Source organism: Barbus barbus (assembly GCF_936440315.1).
Source record: "Barbus barbus genome assembly, chromosome: 48".
NCBI lineage: Eukaryota > Metazoa > Chordata > Actinopteri > Cypriniformes > Cyprinidae > Barbus > Barbus barbus.
The window spans coordinates 12,237,285-12,257,080 of NC_136726.1; the positions used below are offsets into that span (position 1 = coordinate 12,237,285).

The 19,796-nt window shown below is 34.7% G+C and overlaps 4 protein-coding genes across 9 annotated transcripts; all 4 read left to right on the top strand.

Annotated features, from left to right (window-relative positions):
* The first annotated feature begins 176 nt into the window (after positions 1-176).
* On the top strand, positions 177-6,575 carry LOC306866740 (G2 and S phase-expressed protein 1-like). Of its 2 annotated transcripts, none has more exons than XM_079412060.1 (12): positions 177-315; positions 567-621; positions 894-951; positions 1,318-1,954; positions 2,036-2,197; positions 2,742-2,874; positions 3,245-3,643; positions 4,358-4,427; positions 4,502-4,714; positions 4,824-5,109; positions 5,184-5,300; positions 6,232-6,574. In XM_079412060.1, the coding sequence occupies exons 2-12, from the start codon at positions 600-602 to the stop codon at positions 6,325-6,327; spliced, it is 2,193 nt and encodes a 730-aa protein (XP_079268186.1). In that variant the 5' UTR covers positions 177-315; positions 567-599; the 3' UTR covers positions 6,328-6,574. The 2 variants fall into 2 exon arrangements, with proteins under 2 accessions (XP_079268186.1, XP_079268185.1); XM_079412059.1 differs by having other exon boundaries at positions 190-315; positions 564-621; positions 6,232-6,575.
* A 90-nt stretch (positions 6,576-6,665) lies between these two features.
* LOC306866741 (actin-related protein 6) lies at positions 6,666-9,531 on the top strand. The gene is made up of 11 exons (XM_079412061.1): positions 6,666-6,885; positions 6,995-7,112; positions 7,196-7,264; positions 7,352-7,475; positions 7,552-7,687; positions 7,754-7,810; positions 7,897-7,995; positions 8,495-8,573; positions 8,718-8,889; positions 8,976-9,114; positions 9,196-9,531. The coding sequence occupies exons 1-11, from the start codon at positions 6,818-6,820 to the stop codon at positions 9,323-9,325; spliced, it is 1,191 nt and encodes a 396-aa protein (XP_079268187.1). The 5' UTR covers positions 6,666-6,817; the 3' UTR covers positions 9,326-9,531.
* Positions 9,532-9,700: 169 nt separating this feature from the next.
* On the top strand, positions 9,701-12,139 carry LOC306866742 (synaptonemal complex protein 3-like). Of its 5 annotated transcripts, none has more exons than XM_079412062.1 (10): positions 9,701-9,779; positions 9,882-9,923; positions 10,147-10,311; positions 10,539-10,617; positions 10,702-10,736; positions 10,857-10,974; positions 11,054-11,153; positions 11,358-11,456; positions 11,544-11,648; positions 11,875-12,139. In XM_079412062.1, exons 3-10 carry the CDS (start codon positions 10,182-10,184, stop codon positions 11,926-11,928), a joined length of 720 nt encoding a protein of 239 aa, XP_079268188.1. In that variant the 5' UTR covers positions 9,701-9,779; positions 9,882-9,923; positions 10,147-10,181; the 3' UTR covers positions 11,929-12,139. The 5 variants fall into 5 exon arrangements, with proteins under 5 accessions (XP_079268188.1, XP_079268190.1, XP_079268189.1 ...); XM_079412064.1 differs by having other exon boundaries at positions 9,710-9,779; positions 10,178-10,311; XM_079412063.1 differs by having other exon boundaries at positions 9,726-9,779; positions 10,155-10,311.
* Positions 12,140-12,728: 589 nt separating this feature from the next.
* LOC306866453 (uncharacterized protein) lies at positions 12,729-19,708 on the top strand. The gene is made up of 11 exons (XM_079411677.1): positions 12,729-12,842; positions 13,206-13,446; positions 13,546-13,600; positions 14,513-15,020; positions 15,521-15,672; positions 15,750-15,830; positions 15,933-16,056; positions 18,808-18,917; positions 19,008-19,129; positions 19,202-19,301; positions 19,375-19,708. The coding sequence occupies exons 2-11, from the start codon at positions 13,271-13,273 to the stop codon at positions 19,432-19,434; spliced, it is 1,488 nt and encodes a 495-aa protein (XP_079267803.1). The 5' UTR covers positions 12,729-12,842; positions 13,206-13,270; the 3' UTR covers positions 19,435-19,708.
* The last annotated feature ends 88 nt before the right edge of the window (positions 19,709-19,796 follow it).

The window sequence follows — 19,796 nt, forward strand, 5'->3', positions numbered from 1 at the left end:
TGAATCTTATAGTGTATATATTGGACAGTATTATTGGATTACAAAATAGCGTACTTAAGAATTCACGTGCATTAAAATAATCAGAAAAGCTTATTTTATTTTTTATTTTTTTCTGCGCACCGTCAACACAACGACTGCTGCGTTCCGGAAACTTGCTCCACCAATCCCATCGCAGCATTCATGTCACGTGATCTTCGAAATGAGACTGGCCACGAAATTTGAAATGTAGAAACAGATCGCAAGTGCCAGTTATTTATCGTGAACAGTCAACACTACGATTAATAAATATAACCCGAGAGCGCTATCAAACAAACAGTAAGTGTTTTTGGTGGTATTAAATGTTTATAATGTGTTGTAAGATCAAATTAGAATATTTTAACATAACAACCGTATGAATACATGAGCTCCATGACTTGTATTACTTTTATTTGTTGGGTATTAGACTAAAATACTATTTTTATTGAGTATAGTTAGCTTTATTTTGAGTTGGGTGAAAAGTACTTGCTGATATCTCAAACGTGTAAAATAAAAACGGAAGCACATTAACTGTAAACTGATGTTAGCAGGACTTTGGCCTCCGATTGTTTTCCAGGCTGAAGATGGCGTCTCTCACTCACCGTGGTAATCATCTTTTTATTTAATTACATTATCTCTAAACTACCCTTACAAAAAGTACTTCAGTGGTACAGTGATACTAGCAGATTGTAAAGCAGTGGTTAACCATGGTAAAAACATTAACATGGGTCGTGTCCAAAAGACCAACAACAGTATTTAATTTTTTTTGTAAGTGTACTGTTACAAGTCACAGAAAAGAAACACTGATTTGGCATATTTAAACATATGAATTTTATCAGTGTTTTCCTTTGTATTAATTAGAGTGTTTTTACTTCTAGATTATGTTTCACTGGCTGAGGAGAAATTTGACTTTGATGTTTCATTGTCACCTGCAAGGTTTGTTTTCAATGTTCAATATGTTCAAGGCAGTGAACATACTAAATTAAAACTACTAAAAACATTTTTTGTTGAAACACAAAAAATAAACTATTAAAAACTGAAATGACTGAGTACTACAATTACTAAAATTATTATAAAAATCAAGCTAAATAGAACAAAAAAAATACAACTAATAAAAATGACTAAGACTTGACTTTGATATGATGAACATTTAATTTGGTTAAATGGTTTGGTTTGGAATGACATGAGAATGAGTACATTATGAAATAATTTTAATTTTAGGCTGAATATTTCTTTAATGTGTGCTATAATGTGTTTAATATTTTATGGTGATGTACATCATGTGGAAATGTTTTCTAATAGCTCTAAAGGAGATTACGATGTTGAGGATGAGGTTTTCATGGGTCCGATCGGTCATAAAGAGAAATGCATTTCTCATGGAGTGGAGGTTCACGTGACGGACAGTATAAGCAGTGGCCCATCTCTGGGAGAAGAGCCCAGCTGGAGTCCACTGACAGGAGAGAAGTTTGATGAAATCTGCAAAGAAGCACAACTACTTGCCAGCCACCTCGAGCAAACCGTCACAGATTCTGTAGCTGGGAGCAGCATCGTCTCCTCGAGCCAAGCTGAGGAGACAGAGACGTTTGAGGAGGACTCGACAGCCAAACTGAACATGTTTAGCAAGCCAGCTGGTGTTCTGAGTCCCATCAAAAGAGAGACATTTCTTGTGCAGGACAGCCCGATGAAGCAGCTTCCACCTGCCATTAAGAAGCGTATGCTGAAGGCTAACGGGACAGCCGGGTTTGGCAAGCCACGTCTCAGTACATCAAGTCCAGTCAGACCCGCTGTGACACAGTCTAAGATGGCTACTAGAGGCAAAGCCCTTGTGGCTAGTAGTGGGGTATTACCCAGCAAACCCACAGCACAAGGGATCTCACTACTTTCCTCCTGCACAAAACTACCACCGGCTGCTAAAACTAGGCTTCCTCCTCCCAGCAAAGTATGAGCACTTTCCTCTATTCATTTATAAATTGTTAGTGTTTAACATTAAGGTTTACTTTGAATGTACAATGTTTTTCAGGGTAATTTTGGGCTAAAGCGCAGTCCCAGCAGTAGAAACACAAGTAGAGCTGGTTCTTCTGAAGACCTTCTGTCCGATAACACCAGTGTTGCTTCTGATGTCAGTGATTCCTCCTTTAACACTAGTTTACCAGGAAGAAGCAGTATTCCGGCCCGGAGGAAGGTAAAAGGAGCTGCCACTGTTGTATCTTATTTTCTTCAAGAACTTTTGATTGACAAAAATAACTTGATATATAACGGTTATAACCATTGATAATACAAAAATGCAGTAAAAAGTAATATTGTGTAATATAACAATAATACAAATAAAAAAAAAAACATTTTCTGATAGATATAAAATGTATTTTATTCCTGTGATGCAAAGCTGAATTTTCATTCTAGTTTTCAGTTTCACACGATCCTTCAGAAGTCATTTCAATTTGCTGATTTGGCACTAAAGAAACATTTATTATTATTATTAATGAAAATAATTTATTTGAAAAATTGAAATCTTTTGATCAACTTAATACATTCTTGTTGAATAAAATTAGTATTTTTTTAAATTACTGAACCCAAACTGTAGTGTAGGTTATTAAAATGTACAGTAGGATTGTTTTGTCATTTAGTGTAATTTTCTACCAAAATAAGAGGATGTACAATGGTGTTTATTGATTGATATTATCTTAAAAACTTATTTATATATTTAAACATTTTTCTATATCATTCAGACAGAATTGCGAGGTCCATCTGCTCTTAAAGCTCCTTCACTTCAGAACTCAAGAGTTGTAGACAGGAGGAGAAACACTTCATCCTCTTCCTCATCTGTGTCCAGCATCAACTCTATCTCTCCAGGAAGTAAAGGTGACCTTTCATACATTTGTCATCATAAAATGCTACTTATAGATAATATTTAATAACAGAAATATTTTAATAGCCTTGAAATTTTAATCTTTAACAAATTTCAAAATGAATATCCGTTTTTCATTTTGTACCTTATAATGTTGTGATGCCTGAATCCACATTTAAAAGTATTTGTTTTATGTATTTTTTTAATTTTTATATATATATATTATTTATTATTAGTTGTTTACGAGATCATAAATATGTATTTAAAAAGTAAATGGTGTTGATTTACATTTTTTGACTTTAAAATGCGTGTGATGTATCTGATAGCGTGGGTATCTTCTGCCATCTGCTGGTTATGTTAACATATCTCAACTCCTCTCACCAGCCAAACTCAATTCCTCCCTGAACTCCAGCACTAACAGCATCGGCGCTCGTTCACACAGCAGCGTGAGCAGGATGCCAAGTTCTAGTCGCAAATCCTCTGTTGTTACCAGAAACCCAGAGCCCCCTGTCAGCAGACGGACCTCCATCTCTACACAGGGGAGGAGGGCGTCTGAACTCCTTCCCAGACCTGTTAAAGCAACACCCCTTAAGAAAACAGATCCATTACCAACTCCACAGCTTCAGACCCCAGCGAAAAATACAATTGAAAAGACCACCTCTACATCCAGCATCCCTGCATCTGCTGCCAAGATGGGAAATGCTCTCAGAGGAAACCCCAAACTCAAGGTCCCAGTGGTCCCAACACCCACAAACTCCCTGAAGAGAGTTCACAAATCAGAGGGTGAGAAAAAACAGTCATGTTAATGAAATAGGACCCACTAGAATGAATGTCTCTAGACCGGTCAAGAAAAATATACATATTTGGCATATGGAAAATGAAGCCTCTTAAGACTTTTTGCTTTGAGATCGATTTTTGTTTTTCATGATAAAGACATTTTTTGTCAACAAATTAAATTTATCATGATAAAAAAACAACAACATATCAACTAAGGGAAAATATTTTTAAAAGAAAAAATTTAGAAAAATGAAAGCTGTTGAAACTTTCATTCTTAATGCCTTTATGATGAATTCTTAATTATTTTACTTATGTAATACAGTATTTAAAATTAATGTTTAATATACTTACTTAAATTACAATTACATGACATAGCATAATATTTCTGTTTTTATTTCTATATTTAGCATAATTTATGTAACATTAATTTAAATATCGTGTCATGGTAGTATTTGTTGCAACATTTTATATTTATTCTGATTTGAATGACTATTACAATAAGAACAATTTGCCAAAAAATAAATAAATAAAATAAACAATAATTTTATGAAAATAATCTCATGATTTAAAACCATTATCTAAATGGTTCCATAAAGAGGAATAACTTTTTAAAGCTGAATTTAATGCACTTCTTTTATTTTGATTTTGGGGTGAAATATGACGGAGATTTAACCAGGACATTACTGCATTAAGTCATATTAACTTTTATCGATTTTATAGTTTCCTCCTCGCCTGACGTCCCTCGTATCATGAAGCCAAAGAAATTATTGACTGCATGCAGTGTGGAGAGGTAATATTGTAATATATTCTCATAACTTTTCATTTCTTTTGAAGGATTCTCTTAATTTTGACACGTCTTTGCAGTATTCCTGATCATCTAGTTGGTCCTCCATTGGGCCTCCTGACGCCCTCAGCTATGGGCAGCAAACTGCGGAGACCATCAGCTCTTCCCACCCCAGTCAACCGCCGTATCTCTGGCATCCCTGCACTCACACCCAAGAGTGTGTCACGCCTGAGTAAACCTTCCCAGGTCACAGAGCGCACCTTGAGCTCCAGCGAATCGGCCACTCATTCAAGGTGGTACTTTTAGCCCTTAAACTGCATCTAAATCTAAACCTAAATCTCTGTTATTCCATAGCTTGTCACAATCTCTCTATATGTATAAAGTCAAGCTTTTCTTTTACAGCCCTGAAAACATGAAGGAAAGTGAGAGTCAGGAAGAAAAGCAAACTTCAGTGCCCAATGAGGAGACCTGCCCTCCAATTGACCTCCAGCCCTGCTCCCTGGTCTTTAATATGGAGGATGAGCCTGAGGAACCTCCTGCCTGTGAGCCAGCAGTTGTGGAGAATCCATCTGAGCCACCTTCATGTGATCCAGAGCCTCCTCAAGTCGACATCAAATGCCCAGCACTTCCAAGCTCAGTGGACACCCAAAAATACCTGCAGAACTCAGAGAAAAAGGAAACTAAAGAGGTGAAATAAACTCTATTTTAAGTGATTTTAATTTGCATGTGTTACAAGAAAACTGAAAATGTTTATAATTGTAGGTTTTACTTGTGGACGCACCTGTACCAGCACCTCAGCCATCAGAAAAGCTGCTAATTGATCTCTCCAATACCCCAGACCTGATCAAGACTTCCTCTGGAAAGCCTTGGGGAGGACAGGTGAGAGGAAAGATATATATATATATATATATATATATATATATATATATATATATATATATATATATAATAGATGTATGTATAATAGATGTATGTATGTACACAGTGCCCTCTATAAGTATTGTAACAGTAAAGACGAAATTGCTCTGTTGGCTGTGGAGTCAAGACATCTGCAAATATGATTAAAAGATGAATATGAGACAAAACTACAGAATGTCACATTTTATTATTAGCCGTTTCAACTCATACATGTTTTACCAAATAAAAAGAACAGCACTTTTAGAGTTCAACCCACTCATTGATGTGAGCATAAGTATTGGGACAGCTGAACATAAGGCAGATATAAAAGATTAAAAGCTATTATTTAGTTGCAGATCCCTTGCGCACAATCACAGCAGTGAATCTGTGACCCATAGACATCACCAGACTCTTGCTCTCATCCTTTGAAATACTTTTCCCAGCCTTTAATGCAGCCGATCCCAATTGTTGCTTGTTTTGGGGAGTTTCTGCCTTTACCCTCTAATGATGATTTACTCTAGATGATATACTTCTGCCTTTACTTATCTAAATCATTCTAAAATGCTTATTTAAAGCTCACGAAACATTAGTTATTATCAGTATTGAACAGTTGTGCTGATTTATATTTTTTGGAAACCACGATATGTGTTTTTTCAAGATCTATAGATGAATAGGAAGTTAAAAACAGCACTTATTTGAAAAATGCAAATATGTTAGAACATTATAAATGTCACATTTATTCAATCTAATGTGTCCTAAGTGAATATAGATCAAATCTTTTTTTTTTTTTTTTTTTTTACATTTGACCTCAAACTTTTAAACCGTAATGTACATTTTTATATTGCTTTCATTCTTCAGTTACTTATAATGTTTATATAAATTAATTTGTAATTGCTGACTTCTTTTCCTCTAGTTAATTGATCTGAGCTCACCTCTTATAAAGTGGAGTCCAGAGGACAAGAAAGAAAATGATGAGAATGCGGCTCCACTGATCGACTTGTCTTTTTAGAGGACCTGCAAAATGTTACTGTGAACTGTGCCAAGAAAAAAAAATAACCGGAAGCATTTCATACTGTTTATTACTGTTGAAATGAATTTAAAGAGGGAGCATGGATGCTGCTGTGCTTTAATAGCCTTTGTGTTTTTATTTGTTGTATGTCATAATTGTATGTAATTATGGTGATCTGCAGTATTTTAGTAATCAAAGTTGTTGTATTTCCCCCAGAAGGTACAAATAAATGTTAAATTCAAATCGTCTGCCGTTGCTTTTGTTTTTTGGTAACATTTGGGAAGCGTTTCTATCTCTCACAAACATCCTCCCATACGGTAGGGGCGGTATACATGTACGGGTTTCAGACTTTTAGCATCTGAAGAACAGAAGACGCCCATAGAGCGGCATGTTCATTTACTAAACTCAATGTTTACTTAGAACTCTAAATTAAAAATGCAGTTTGCTTGATAATTTACGTTAATACATTTGTACAACTTGTGATGTAAAAATGTCAACGCTCGTCTTGGACAATGGTGCGTACTTCGCTAAAATCGGGTACAGTCATGAGAAAGTCAGGTAACGTTACATTGTTTTATTATTCCTTCCCTTATTGTTTAAAACATATTCTATTATGTGATTTAAGTTCGTTATATAGAGCTAGATACCGATTTTATTTTTTCATCAGTGTTATCCCAAATTGCCAATTCCGTTCGAAGACCTCCAGACTGAAAACATTCACTGCTAATCAGCTGGATGAAATCAAAGACCCGTCTGGACTCTTCTACATCCTTCCCTTTCAAAAGGTATGGCCTTGATATGAATTAAATAAATGCAAGCTATGTAAAGCGAATTGTGTCTTAGCTCATCTCTTCTGCATCTATATCAGGGGTATCTTGTAAACTGGGATGTGCAACGCAAAGTCTGGGATCATCTGTTTGGAAAAGAGATGTTTAAGGTACTTGAATGCTTACAAACATTATACGTTTTCTGTTTCATAAATGTGCAATATGAGATATTGAGCCTGTGCACAATGTGTTTGCAGGTGGACTTTGCAGATACCAACATTGTGATAACAGAACCGTACTTCAACTTCAGCTCAATTCAAGAATCCATGAATGAGATTTTATTTGAAGAATATCAGTTCCAGTCAGCACTCAGAATTAACTGTAAGTTTATTGTTTGAAAATTAGTTTCGAACACTACCAGATGATTCTATAAATCTGATGAAATGTCATTTTTCAGCTGGATCCTTGAGTGCTCATCGATACTTCCATGAGAATAACCCCGAGCTGTGTTGCATTGTGGTGGACAGCGGCTTCTCCTTCACACACATTGTTCCTTATTGCAGAGGAAGAAAGATGAAAGAGGGCATTTGCAGGTGATTAGCCTAATATAATTCTATACGCACTGAAGATCTTTTTATGAATCTCTTTGCGCTTCCTAGGATAAATGTAGGAGGAAAGCTGCTCACCAACCATTTGAAGGAGATCATTTCATACAGGTACGCTTTGCACCTATTTTAATAAGTAAATTCTTTGTCAGTTATAGTAGATTGCTCCTTGAACTTGTGACAATTTTGTATTAAAGGCAGTTGCATGTGATGGATGAGACGTATGTGATCAATCAGGTCAAGGAAGATGTGTGTTATGTGTCACAAGATTTCTTCAAGGACATGGAGATTGCACAGTAAGTTTGGATAAACTGGATTGCTGTGCATATATACTGTAAATATACATGCATCTAAACACAAAAGTAATACTTTTATTCAGCCAAGATGCATTAAACTGATCAAAATTGACAGTAAAATATTGATCATTTTACAAAACATTTGTATTTCAAATAAATGCTGTTCTTTTGAACTTTGTATTCATCAAAGAGTTCTGAAAAAACATGCATCACAGTTTCCAGTAAAATATTAAGCAGCAGAACTGTTTTCAACATTGATGTTAAGAAATGTTTCTTGAACTGCATATTAGAATGATATCTGAAGGATCACATGACACTGAAGATTGGTGTAATGACTGCTAAAAAAATCACCTTTGCCATCACAGGAATATATGACATTTTATAGCATTAAAATAAAAACACTTATTTTAAATTGTAATATTTCACAATATTACTGTTTTAGTGTATTTTTGAGTAAGTATAATTGAGTATAGTATAATTAATTCTGGTGATTTCACAGATTGAAAGGAGAAGATAATGCAGTTATGAGAGACTATGTGCTGCCGGATTTCAGTTCTATCAAAAAGGGATTTTGCAAGGTAATAAAGTGTATAACAGTTTGTAAATGCTGCACCCTATTGTGACTCTCAGAATTGTCATGGTTTGAAAATGGCGTAATATGAAAAATGAAAACGCAATACTTTTGTACTTATCCAGCCATTTTTATTCTTAATGTGATGTAGCCTAGAGAAGAGATGAATTTTACTGGCAAATATAAAACTGGGGAGCAGATTTTGCGGCTCACCAATGAGAGGTTTGCAGTGCCAGAGATGCTCTTTCACCCCTCTGACATTGGCATTCAGGAGATGGGCATACCTGAGGCTTTGGTCAACTCCATTAACAACATGCCGGAGGGTAGGTTACATCTTATTTGATGTATGTTAAGTTTAAAATGTTAATGCATTAAAAGTACTCTAATATAAGGCTCTTTTTATGTCCAGAGATGCAGCCCCACTTCTACAAGAACATTGTTCTTACTGGCGGCAACACCTTGTTCCCAGGATACAGAGATCGGGTTTATAAAGAAGTCCGTGCACTCGCTCCTGTAGAATATGACGTTTCTGTCGTTCTGCCACAGAAGTATGTTTTCAGAGTTTTGGAAGAATGATTGACATTTAGGTTTTTAACAATCTAGACTGAATATTTGTCTTTTGTTTTCAGTCCTATTTGTTACCCATGGGAAGGAGGAAAGTTATTGGCCAAAAACCCTGACTTTGAAGAGATGGTGGTCACGCGAGAGGATTATGAGGAAAATGGACACTATATATGCGAGGAGAAGTTTGATATTTGACTTGCACATGAATTGTCACTCATTTTGTGCAGAAGATTTGAACTCTGTATGTGTTGAATGAAAACTAAGTTATCTACATTGGCATTCTGTACATTACACTCAATATTACTCAACATATCTTTTGACTTTAAATATTATAATTTTGTTTTCCCCCCTTTTTTATAGAACTTTTTGTATATATTATATTAAAATAATGTGAAATGGAGAAATAAGCTACAGTTTTTACTTTTTTTTTTTTTTTTTTTTTACTTGTTTTGAATCGAATTATATGATGAATAATTTAAGTTAAAGCCTTGACTAACCCAATATTTAATATTATAAAGTGCCTCTTTGGTCATTAATATACAGCACGTGATCAACGCGAGATGAGTCATCAGTCCTCTCGCGCTCAAAATAAAAACGGCGGGAAACGGCTTCAGAGACGCGCGAGTTCAAACCGTCGTCAAAAATTCTTGTTGGTTTTTGTTCATAAATTACAATATTTTATAATTCCTCTAAATACTTGCAAGGTAATAACACAGTAGTGGAAGTCATTACATTTCGGATATTTTTCTAGACTGGCGTGATTGGAGAGATCACACCCACACACTCTCCTCAGGTAAGATAAAAGATGATTCCGTCGAAAACACACCTTACTATATCTTTAATTTTTTAACTTTTTATTGTGAATAAAAAATGTTTTATATAACCTATGGTATCTGGTTTCAATCATTTTCATATAGTGGTTAATTATTTAAAAATAAGCCGAACGATGTTGTGACTGATGAATTCTGTAATTTGTTTTACACGCTGGAGTTTGTATTTTGTTGCTCATATTTAAGTTAAATAGACCAGAAGATACTCTTCATACAGCGAGATGGCATCTTCCGGGAGAAAACAGAACAAGAAGACCAAACACACCGACAGCTCCACAGACCTGAAGGCGTTTGACTTCGACACTCTGGGGGAAAAGAAAGGAAGTTTGTCCGACGATGACACCAGAGATGGTGTGTCTGTATTTTATCGTGCCCATTACAAAAACACATTTGGTGGTACCCATAGTAAAGTGATGGCTTTAGAGGTTATATCATATTTACATGGTATTCCAAGTTTTATTAGAAATGTTAACAAGGTAATAAAAGATAATACTGAGGAATTATATACTTATATATAATTTGCAAATTAATAATTTGTCTTGTTTGTATATTGTTCTCATTTTCTTACATTATATTAGAAACACCAATCATTGACAAGCTGACCAAGAAAAGATCTGCTGATACGTTTGTAGATAATGATCTTAATGCAGGTGTGGGGTAAGTAATGAAATATATACTCCTGGCCGATTTTATGAAGCCCTTTCTCTGAAAAGAAAAATCATTTGTTGTCCTTTATCTCAGGAATGAGGTTCAAACTATGTTGGAAAGATTTGGTGGTAAGTGAAGTTCACCACTGAGGCTTCAATGATAATACTAGCCTATATTTCTGAATAAAGGGCCCTAAATGTTTGCTAATTGAATATAACCGGCTTTGAAATGACTGAATGGCCATTTAGCGGACATCAGCAAGGCCATGCAGACCAAAAGGAAGCGCTTGGAGGTTCTCACCAAAAACTCCTTAAAGGGCAGCACTCAAAAACTGGAGCAAATGTGGAAAACTCAGCAGAATCAGAGGTGAATGAATGCACCGTATGGAAAGTGACGCATTTTTTCTTTGATGTTCAAACACATAAATGTTTTGTATTCTTTGCAGGCAGAAGCTGACACAAGATTATTCTCAGCAAGTTCTCTCTGTGCTTCAGCAGTGGGAGACCGATGTTCAGAAATCTGAGGAGCAGGAGGAGAAGCTGAATGTAAGTAGCGGATGTAGAAAATGTAGTCAAAAGATGAAACGTCATTTTGGGACACGGCATCACACTAAGGGAGAGGAAATATAAGGATTAAGGGTCTCGTGATAAATACAATGCAGCTTTTCAGGATATCTAGCAGCCATTTAAAGATATTTGATGTAAACGTCTCACATTTGCCTTTGAACTCACTAATTTCTGTTTTCACAGAATTTGTTTCGCCAGCAGCAGAAGCTCTTCCAGCAGGCGAGGGTTGTGCAAAACCAGAAAATGAAAACCATCAAAGACCTGTATGAGCAGTTTGTCAAGGTCACAGATGCCATCATCACTTTAATGATTTGAAATTGAAGCGAGACCTTTTTTTCATTTGGCTGACCGACTTTAATTTGTGTGCAGAACATGGAGGAGATGGAGAAAAGCCATGAAGCCTTCCTGCAGGGCACCCAGATGGAGCTGAGAAAGGAGATGGCCCTGCTGCAGAAGAAGATAATGATGGACACGGTGAGTGCTTCAACAAAAAGATTTCACACAGTTTAGACTCTGGATGTTACAAATAGCCTTTCAGTGTGAAATGTGGTGTATGCTACATTTTCAAGACAGGTTTGGGTTAGTCCCATTTATGAAAAACTTCAGTTTTTAAACCATTTTACACAAATTGCATATTCAGATCAATGTATGAATTGATGTAAGAATGGATTTATGATAATTGCGCGTTTTATTTTTACAGCAACAACAGGAGATGGCCACTGTTCGGAAGTCCCTCCAATCCATGCTGTTCTGAAAACATCTTTCTGTTCTCACATCAACACCGAAGAAGACTTAACCTTATGTTCTTATGTTTCTTTTATTAAAAAAGAATAGAAGTTGTCTCTGTTTTTATTTTTTTGTATTTATTTTTTGTTTGTCCATTTTAATCCATAAATGTATAATAATATGTAAATAGTTTTATTCCTGTGTCAAGATTAAAGATCCCATAAATTCCTTTTTCTTTTTTTGTGTTAAAGTATGTTGACAGTTTGGCTGGGGCATACCAAAGGACTTTTGTTGTTATGTATTAATTTAGTTTTTCTTTACCTAGTTAATAGCAGATGGCTTTAGAGGGTGGGATATTCTCAATATAGAGAGCATTTTATTGGAACAAAACCCTGTGTAGTGCAAGATGGGTCATCAATATTTTTGATTACTTTTCCCAGAAAAGACAGACTGTATATTTAAAAGAAAGAAATAAGCCTTTTTACGCCTGAGATTCTTCTTTTAAATTAGTATTTTTATAAGGCTCCTATGTTATGTTTCAGTCAGTTTTTGAATGCCTTATTTTCAAAAATATCCAATGATATTTTTATAGGAGCCTGATAAAAATATTTTTGCAGAAATGGATTTAGAGGTTTTTGCACCTGAAGTCATCTCTCTCTCTATATATATATATATATATATATATTGACTAAAAAAAAACATAAATAAAAAAACCTTTGATCGAAGTAAACAAGGCAATTTCTTCACATGAGAGTAAGTAAAAAATATGAAATGTCAGGGTCCTTTAAATGCGAACCTAACAATCCTTGTGCCGGAAGTGGCGTAACCGGAAGACAACCCGAAAGTTCTATGGCGGTGTTTTCCATTGTGACCTCGTTGTTCACTGATGCGGCATCTAAACGAAGATTTTTGCTTTTCGTAGTGGCATGTTTCGTAAAGATGGTGAGTATAGTTAGCCTATTTCAATCTCACAATTAAAACACTGAGTTTCTGTAAACTATGTCTATTTAGGTGATCTTAATATAATGTGGCTTGCTAACCGTTCACCAGCGTCTTCGTTTAAACGTCGAATCCAACCGAGATCAGTAACTTTACTGTTATTATCACAAACATACGCGGAGGATCGCCTGTCAGCTAATAACATTAACATTGTTTCACTAGCAAAAACTGCGTTTTTAACATATCAATAAGACATGAAGTATAAAGTATTTACATTTAAAGGGAGCGTAATTATGCAGCCTCACAGTCTTAATACGTTTAAAGAGGCTGTTATGCATCTTCCTGCATTGTTTTTCCTCTTCCCAGACTCATCTGCACACAGTCTGTCAGCTATAGCCAAAGTATATTTTCATTAAGCCATAATCGAAGAGATGGATGACTTCCAGGAGAGCTCAGATCCCGGCAGTCCTCTGTACAGTCGCTGTTTGGCGCCAGACACACCGGATTCCCTGAATAATGCCTGTCTGTTGAATGACAGTGACCCCCTTTTTGAAGACCGTGGACACTTTCATGAATTCTCCTCCACTTTTGTTCCCGAGACCCCTAGGTACCATTTCTTTTGTAAATATTGATATGAATTATTTGTTTTTGCTATGTAGTAGACAATAATAATGAGCAATGGCTATAATCTGTCCTCATTTTACAGCCCCCTGACTCACAGAAGAAAACATCAATCCCAGAAAGATGGCGACAGAAATGTGGTAAGAGAGAGAGGGAAATAACTCTATTTCTGTGTTATGTATTCAGTATGCACAGTATAAGCACTTTCTGTGTGCACAGAATACCTGGTTGTCCTGCCACATTTCCTAAAATGTGCAGTATGCAACAAAGCATACTGTGGAATACTGTTACCCATAATGCAGTGGGCTTGACCTTTTATGTCCAGTGCTTACAAGAAAGCTCAAGTATTATGAAATGGAAAAACAACCACTTTTATATATTATATAATATGCCAAAAAACGATTATTTCTAAAATGTAAGAAAATATTTTTTTTAATTTAACAATCAAAAATATGTATTTTGCAATAAAAATAGATAAACAACAATTTTTAAATATAAAATAATATATATGTGTGTGTGTATATATATATATATATATATATATATATATATAAATAAATAAACCACTTGCCATTTAGCACAATTATTTTACAGTTATAAAAGCAAAATGATAATTTCATGTATTATATAAAAATACTAATTACGATTAAAAATGCAAAAGAATAAATTTATGTAAAATACAAAATGAACATTTAGCAACATTACAATTAAAAATGCTAAATAATAATTTTGTTTTTTTAAAACATAATTAACTGTTTATCAATGAAATAATATTTTACAATTAAAAATGCAAAATAATTTTATTATAAATGCAATTTGTATTATCATTTTGTTGCATTTTGTTATTTTATTTGTAATTACACATGTAATATGTAAACAATGTAATGACTGCAATCTGAAATTATGTAATTAGTAGTACATAATACTGCAATATACTATTTAAAAAAAAAATTGTAAACAGTATTGCTAACTACACTCCATAGTATGCCAATTTTAGAAGATATTCAGTCTTTTTGGAATTGTATTCATAAATGATTTTATGCTTGGTTTAGGCAACGTCATCCTGTACAGATGGAGGAAAATGGGAAAGATGTGAACACATTCCAGGTTACCTTAGCACCACTCCAAGCTCCCAGAGAACGATGAAGCGGCGCAGGCTGGAGGACTCAAGTGCAAGCATGCTGTGTGAACACACTACCGTTACACCGGGAGCAAACGGTTTTGTAATGGCCTCGTCTCTTCTACCCTCTGATTTTACATTGTTGGAGTCTCCACGTCCAACAACCTCCTCTGCTTCTCATGTTTCTGCATGTTCCAAGCCCTCATCCTCAGCTGGGTCTTCCATGTCTGCACTGGATCAAACTAGTGATCCAGCATATTTAAATGAGCTGCTAGTAATGGGTCACCCCTCTAAGCAAAAGACACTAAACACCAGCAATGGAAGGGAACAGAGGTCCAAAAAGACCATCTACAGCAAGACCAAATCTAAAGCCTCTAAAAGTACATCAGCACTCTCTTCTTTACACGCAAGAGAGCATGAAGCTTCACTGCTGGATGCAGGTATGGATAACCAGGATCCACGCGTTTATAGAAATAGTTAATGAAAATGTACTCACCCTCAGACCAGCCAAGATCTAGATGAGTTTGCTTGTTCATCTGAACAGATTTGGAGAAATGTAGCATTCCATCACTTGCTAACCAATGGATCCTCTGCAGTGAATGGGTGCCGTCAGAATGAGTCCAAACAGCTAATTAAAACATCACAGTAATCCATCTTGTAAAGTGAAAATCTGCGTATTTTTAATAAATAAATCCATCATTAAGGTTTTAATTTTAAACCGTCATTTTTCACTTTAGGTTTTAACTTTAAACCGTCATTTACAACTAACTTACGACTCCGCTATTGATCAAATTTCTCCAAATCTGTTCTGATGAAGAAACAAGCTCATCTGCATCTTGGATGGCCTGAGAGTGAGTACATTTTTGGATGAACTGTCTTTTATTGCTCAATGTCTATTCTATAATTTTTTTTTTTTTTTTTTGCTTTATTATTTTTATAGCAAAGAGAATGCAAGAACCAGCAAGTTCACTTGTATGTCCGATACCAGAAGATATTGTCATCATAGAGGATGATGCTGATGATGTTGCGGTGGAGAGCATGGTTCGTTCCGTCCAGATGGCTGAGGATGAAGCGTATGCCAGAAGCCTTCAGGTATGAAGCTTCGCTCTCCTGATCCTAATCGAGAAACAATAGAGAAGTGACTAACTCTGATATTCTGGTGTTTGCAGGAACAGTTTGATATGGAGGAGCGAATGGAGCGACAGAGGCTACAGAGCAGATCGCCTAGCAGGAACAACCACAACCACATGGTCAGTTTGGGGTTTTTCTTTATTCGCATTGCTGTTTTTCTTTGGAGCACTGAATTATGGTGCTGTGATCATACTCAAACAAAAATGGATGGTTTCTTGCAGGTCGATCCGTATGTTGGCTTGGGCTGGATTTCTCCTTGGACCTCAATGATCAACTCTGCATCTTTCTCACACGGACCCTCTGAGCTTTCAGAGCTGCAGCAGGTCATCTTTGGAGAGCAACCCCGTAAGTCACCATACATGAAGTCTTCATGATTTCATTTGAATTAAAGCAGGTTTAATAAATATATTTTTTTTAAATAATTATAATTGTGTGTGAAATATTAAAATAAATATTAATTGTTTCATAGTCTATCATTGTTTATTATTATAATATTTTATATGTACATGGAAAAAGTCTTATATATATACTGCCATGCAGAGGACATCGGGACTTTAAAAAGTCCTGTGTTTTTTTTTTTTTTAATAAATGAAAGGGCAAAAACAATGGGATTTTTGTTTTAATCACAAAACAATTTTCATTTTTTATACCAAACTTTATATGAAGATGATTCTCAACTGTTATGAAAGATATTTTTTAAAACCATTTTTCTTAATGCAAAATGTATATAATGACCATAAACGAGTTTTTCCATTATATACAATGTATCTATAAACTGATCTAATTTGCATATTCATGTGTTTTTGGGGCAACATAGAATGAACAAACAAGTGCAATAATTGGATTAATAATTAGCAAGATTTTCATAATATCTAATATTTAATTGGAATATTGTTATATATTTTTTTTCTCTATTCATTTGTTGTGTCTCCCAAAATGTGTAATAAACATACTTTAAGTCCTGGTGTCCTCTACAGTGGACATGAATGAAATCGATGTCCTGTTTCATAACAGAATATTTTCATATTGATTTGAAACCCAATAACATTTTCCTGAGATGTTGATTTATGACAAACAATTAGAAAATGTCAGATTTACAGGATAATTACAAAATATGATCATATTTCCATAAGGGTGTTACACTTGATCACTATATTAATGTTAGCCATTTTTTAAAGACCAAGGAGAGGGAGTGGTCATTTGGTATCTCTGAAAAGCCCTGAATGTGCTCTGTACAACTGTAACATGTAACGTCTCAGAGAAATCGCTAAAACATAATGTCCTCTACAGAGGACCAAACGCTATAGCTGGTAGTCAGGAGGATATTGTTATATAATAATACAAAAAAAAAGTCTTATGCTCACCCGGACTGTATATATTTAATCAATCTATAATATTATGAAATATTAAAATATAATTTTAAATCTCACACATTACAATTTTGAATTCATATAATTGAATTTTCAGCAGCCATTACTCCAGTCTTCAGTGTCAGATGATCGTTCAAGAAAGATGTCTTATTAATATTGAAAACAGTTCTGCTACTCATTATTTTTGTGAAAACTGAAATATTTTTTCTGGAAGCTTTTTTTTTTATTATTTAATTTTTGTTTTATAAAAAGCCTTTCTAACTATATAAATGTCTTTTGTCACTTTTGCATTTTGGGTCTTTTTGACCCGCAAATGACTTTTGCTCAATTTAAAAAAAATGTTCCCTTTGTCCAAATGGTATGAAACCTTCTACGGCTCTCAACACTTTCTAGATCTACAAAAAAATAAATAAATTGGAATGATATCTGTTTTTATGTTAGCGTGACAAAATTTGTGACACTCGTGGTTTTCGGGGTCTCTGGAGACCCCGCAATCAAAATAGACAAAATTCATCATCAAAATCAGAAACAACGCAGAACACATCGACAGAAATGGCACAAATAAAGTGGCACACTTCCACCAATGCAAAAAACATCCACAATGCTAAATTATATTGCTCACAACACACACACACACACACACACACACATATAGAGGAACACATTTTTGAGACTATAAGAACTGTTCTCTTATCATTTGTAAAATAAAATCATCCAAAATGCAGAACCAACACAAATATAAAGTGGTGACACTGACACCGACAATGTGTACTCACACACTCTCTCTCACACACACACACACACACTTATTGTTCCTCGTTGTTTGATTTCTTTTACTAAATTTGATCTTTTTACTGCTTTATTTGCTCACTTGTTATTGCTGTTCAGTTCATGTGTTCATATGTAATATAACTGTTCATTTTTGTTCTGTTACAGTTAGTAACTGAAATGTTGATTAAAATTGTAGAATTATATTAAAAATAGATAAAATCTTAAGACTCCAGTCTCCAACATTTCTCTTTGTAACGTTTTGTTCAGGTTTGATTCTAATCATAATGTAACATTATTGAAAAACTGGGGGTTTTTCAGTACAAAAAATACTAAACTTTGACAAAAAATATTTTATTTTTGTTATAATTGTGATTTTATAATATTTAGATCTGAATCCAACTTGTGAAAAGATATCTTTCAGGTAGTCAAATAGCATATAGTGGATCTCTATAGCCATCTAGTGGTTAAAGTGATTTTTTTTTTTTTTTTTTTTTAACTGCATTTTCCAAAAAATGGGAATAAATGTTACATTAAATCGTTTAAAATGATCCATGTTATCCCCATGAATGAAAGTTAGAAATCTGGGCCTTTTATAAAGTGAATTTTACATCAAATGCTGTTTTTTTGTAAAAAGCCTATTTAAATAAATGTTTATTTATAGAAATTTAAAAGATATCATAATTCCTCCAAAAACTGCACAGATGTTGAGTAAAAACATTAACAGAGTAAAATTACATTTGTAAAAAAAAAAAAAACCTATTATCTTGTTCCAAAATTAAATGTTATTGTCTGGGGTCTCTGGAGACTCCAAAAAAAACAAGTGTGGACAGAAATGAAAACCATAAAAAAAAAAACATCTTATCTAATACAAACCTATAAAAAAGGATTGTGTGTGTGTACACACACACACACATTACAGTGCTTTTTTTTATGTTTTTATCTTTTGATTGGACAGGCAGACAACAGGGCCGCCGTCAAACCGGCAGAACTCGCAATTCCCGTTGCAGACAAGCTTCTCACTTGCAGATGGACTTGTTTGATGACAGCCAGGCAAATAATTATGAGGTTTGAATTATGCTAATTCACAGAAATCAAATTCTTGTCTGCAATTATAAAATGTTGTCTTATCTCTGATTTTATTCATTGCTATGTCAGGCTCTTTTAGCGTTTGAGGAGCAACAAGGTGCTGTAGTAGCCAAGAACACTCTGACAAAGGCTGAAATCGAACGGCTGCCCATAAAAACGTACGATCCCGCACACAGCGCAGGAAAGACAGAGTAAGTCACAGAACTGGATGCAGCAAAAGAGATTTCCCATAATGCAATAGTTTAATCATACTCTCTTTACAGTTGCCAGATCTGTTTCAGTGAATACAAAGCGGGTGAACGACTCAGGATCCTTCCATGTCTCCACGATTACCACGTCAAATGCATCGACCGCTGGCTAAAGGTCTAGATCGTTTAAACAACATAATCCTATAATTCAGTTGCTTTTTACTAATCATTTTCTGCATTTGTTACAGGAGAACGTCACATGTCCCATCTGCAGAGCGGATATATCAGATTGTGGTGGTTTTTCTTGAGCGCACAACTTCAGGACTCAGTATCTACCTCACAGCTGGTTATGTTGCCCATTTGACTTTTAAACTGTCTTACTTTGAGTGTTATTAAATGCTTTTTAAATGCAAAATATTGTCCGATGTTTGAACCAGCATAAAGCACTGCCAAGCACTGTTTTATTTAGAAAGATCCTTCTAAAATACGTCAGACACGACTGTATCACACCAGTGGCAACAAACCTGGTAGCAATAGCTGAACTTGAATTTTGGATTTTCAAATAAAATCGCATATATATATATATAATATATTTCTAATTTTTTTTTTTTTTTTTTTTTTTTCGTTTTTATTATAATAGAGGTAAAATGTAAGAATAATATAGGCTGTT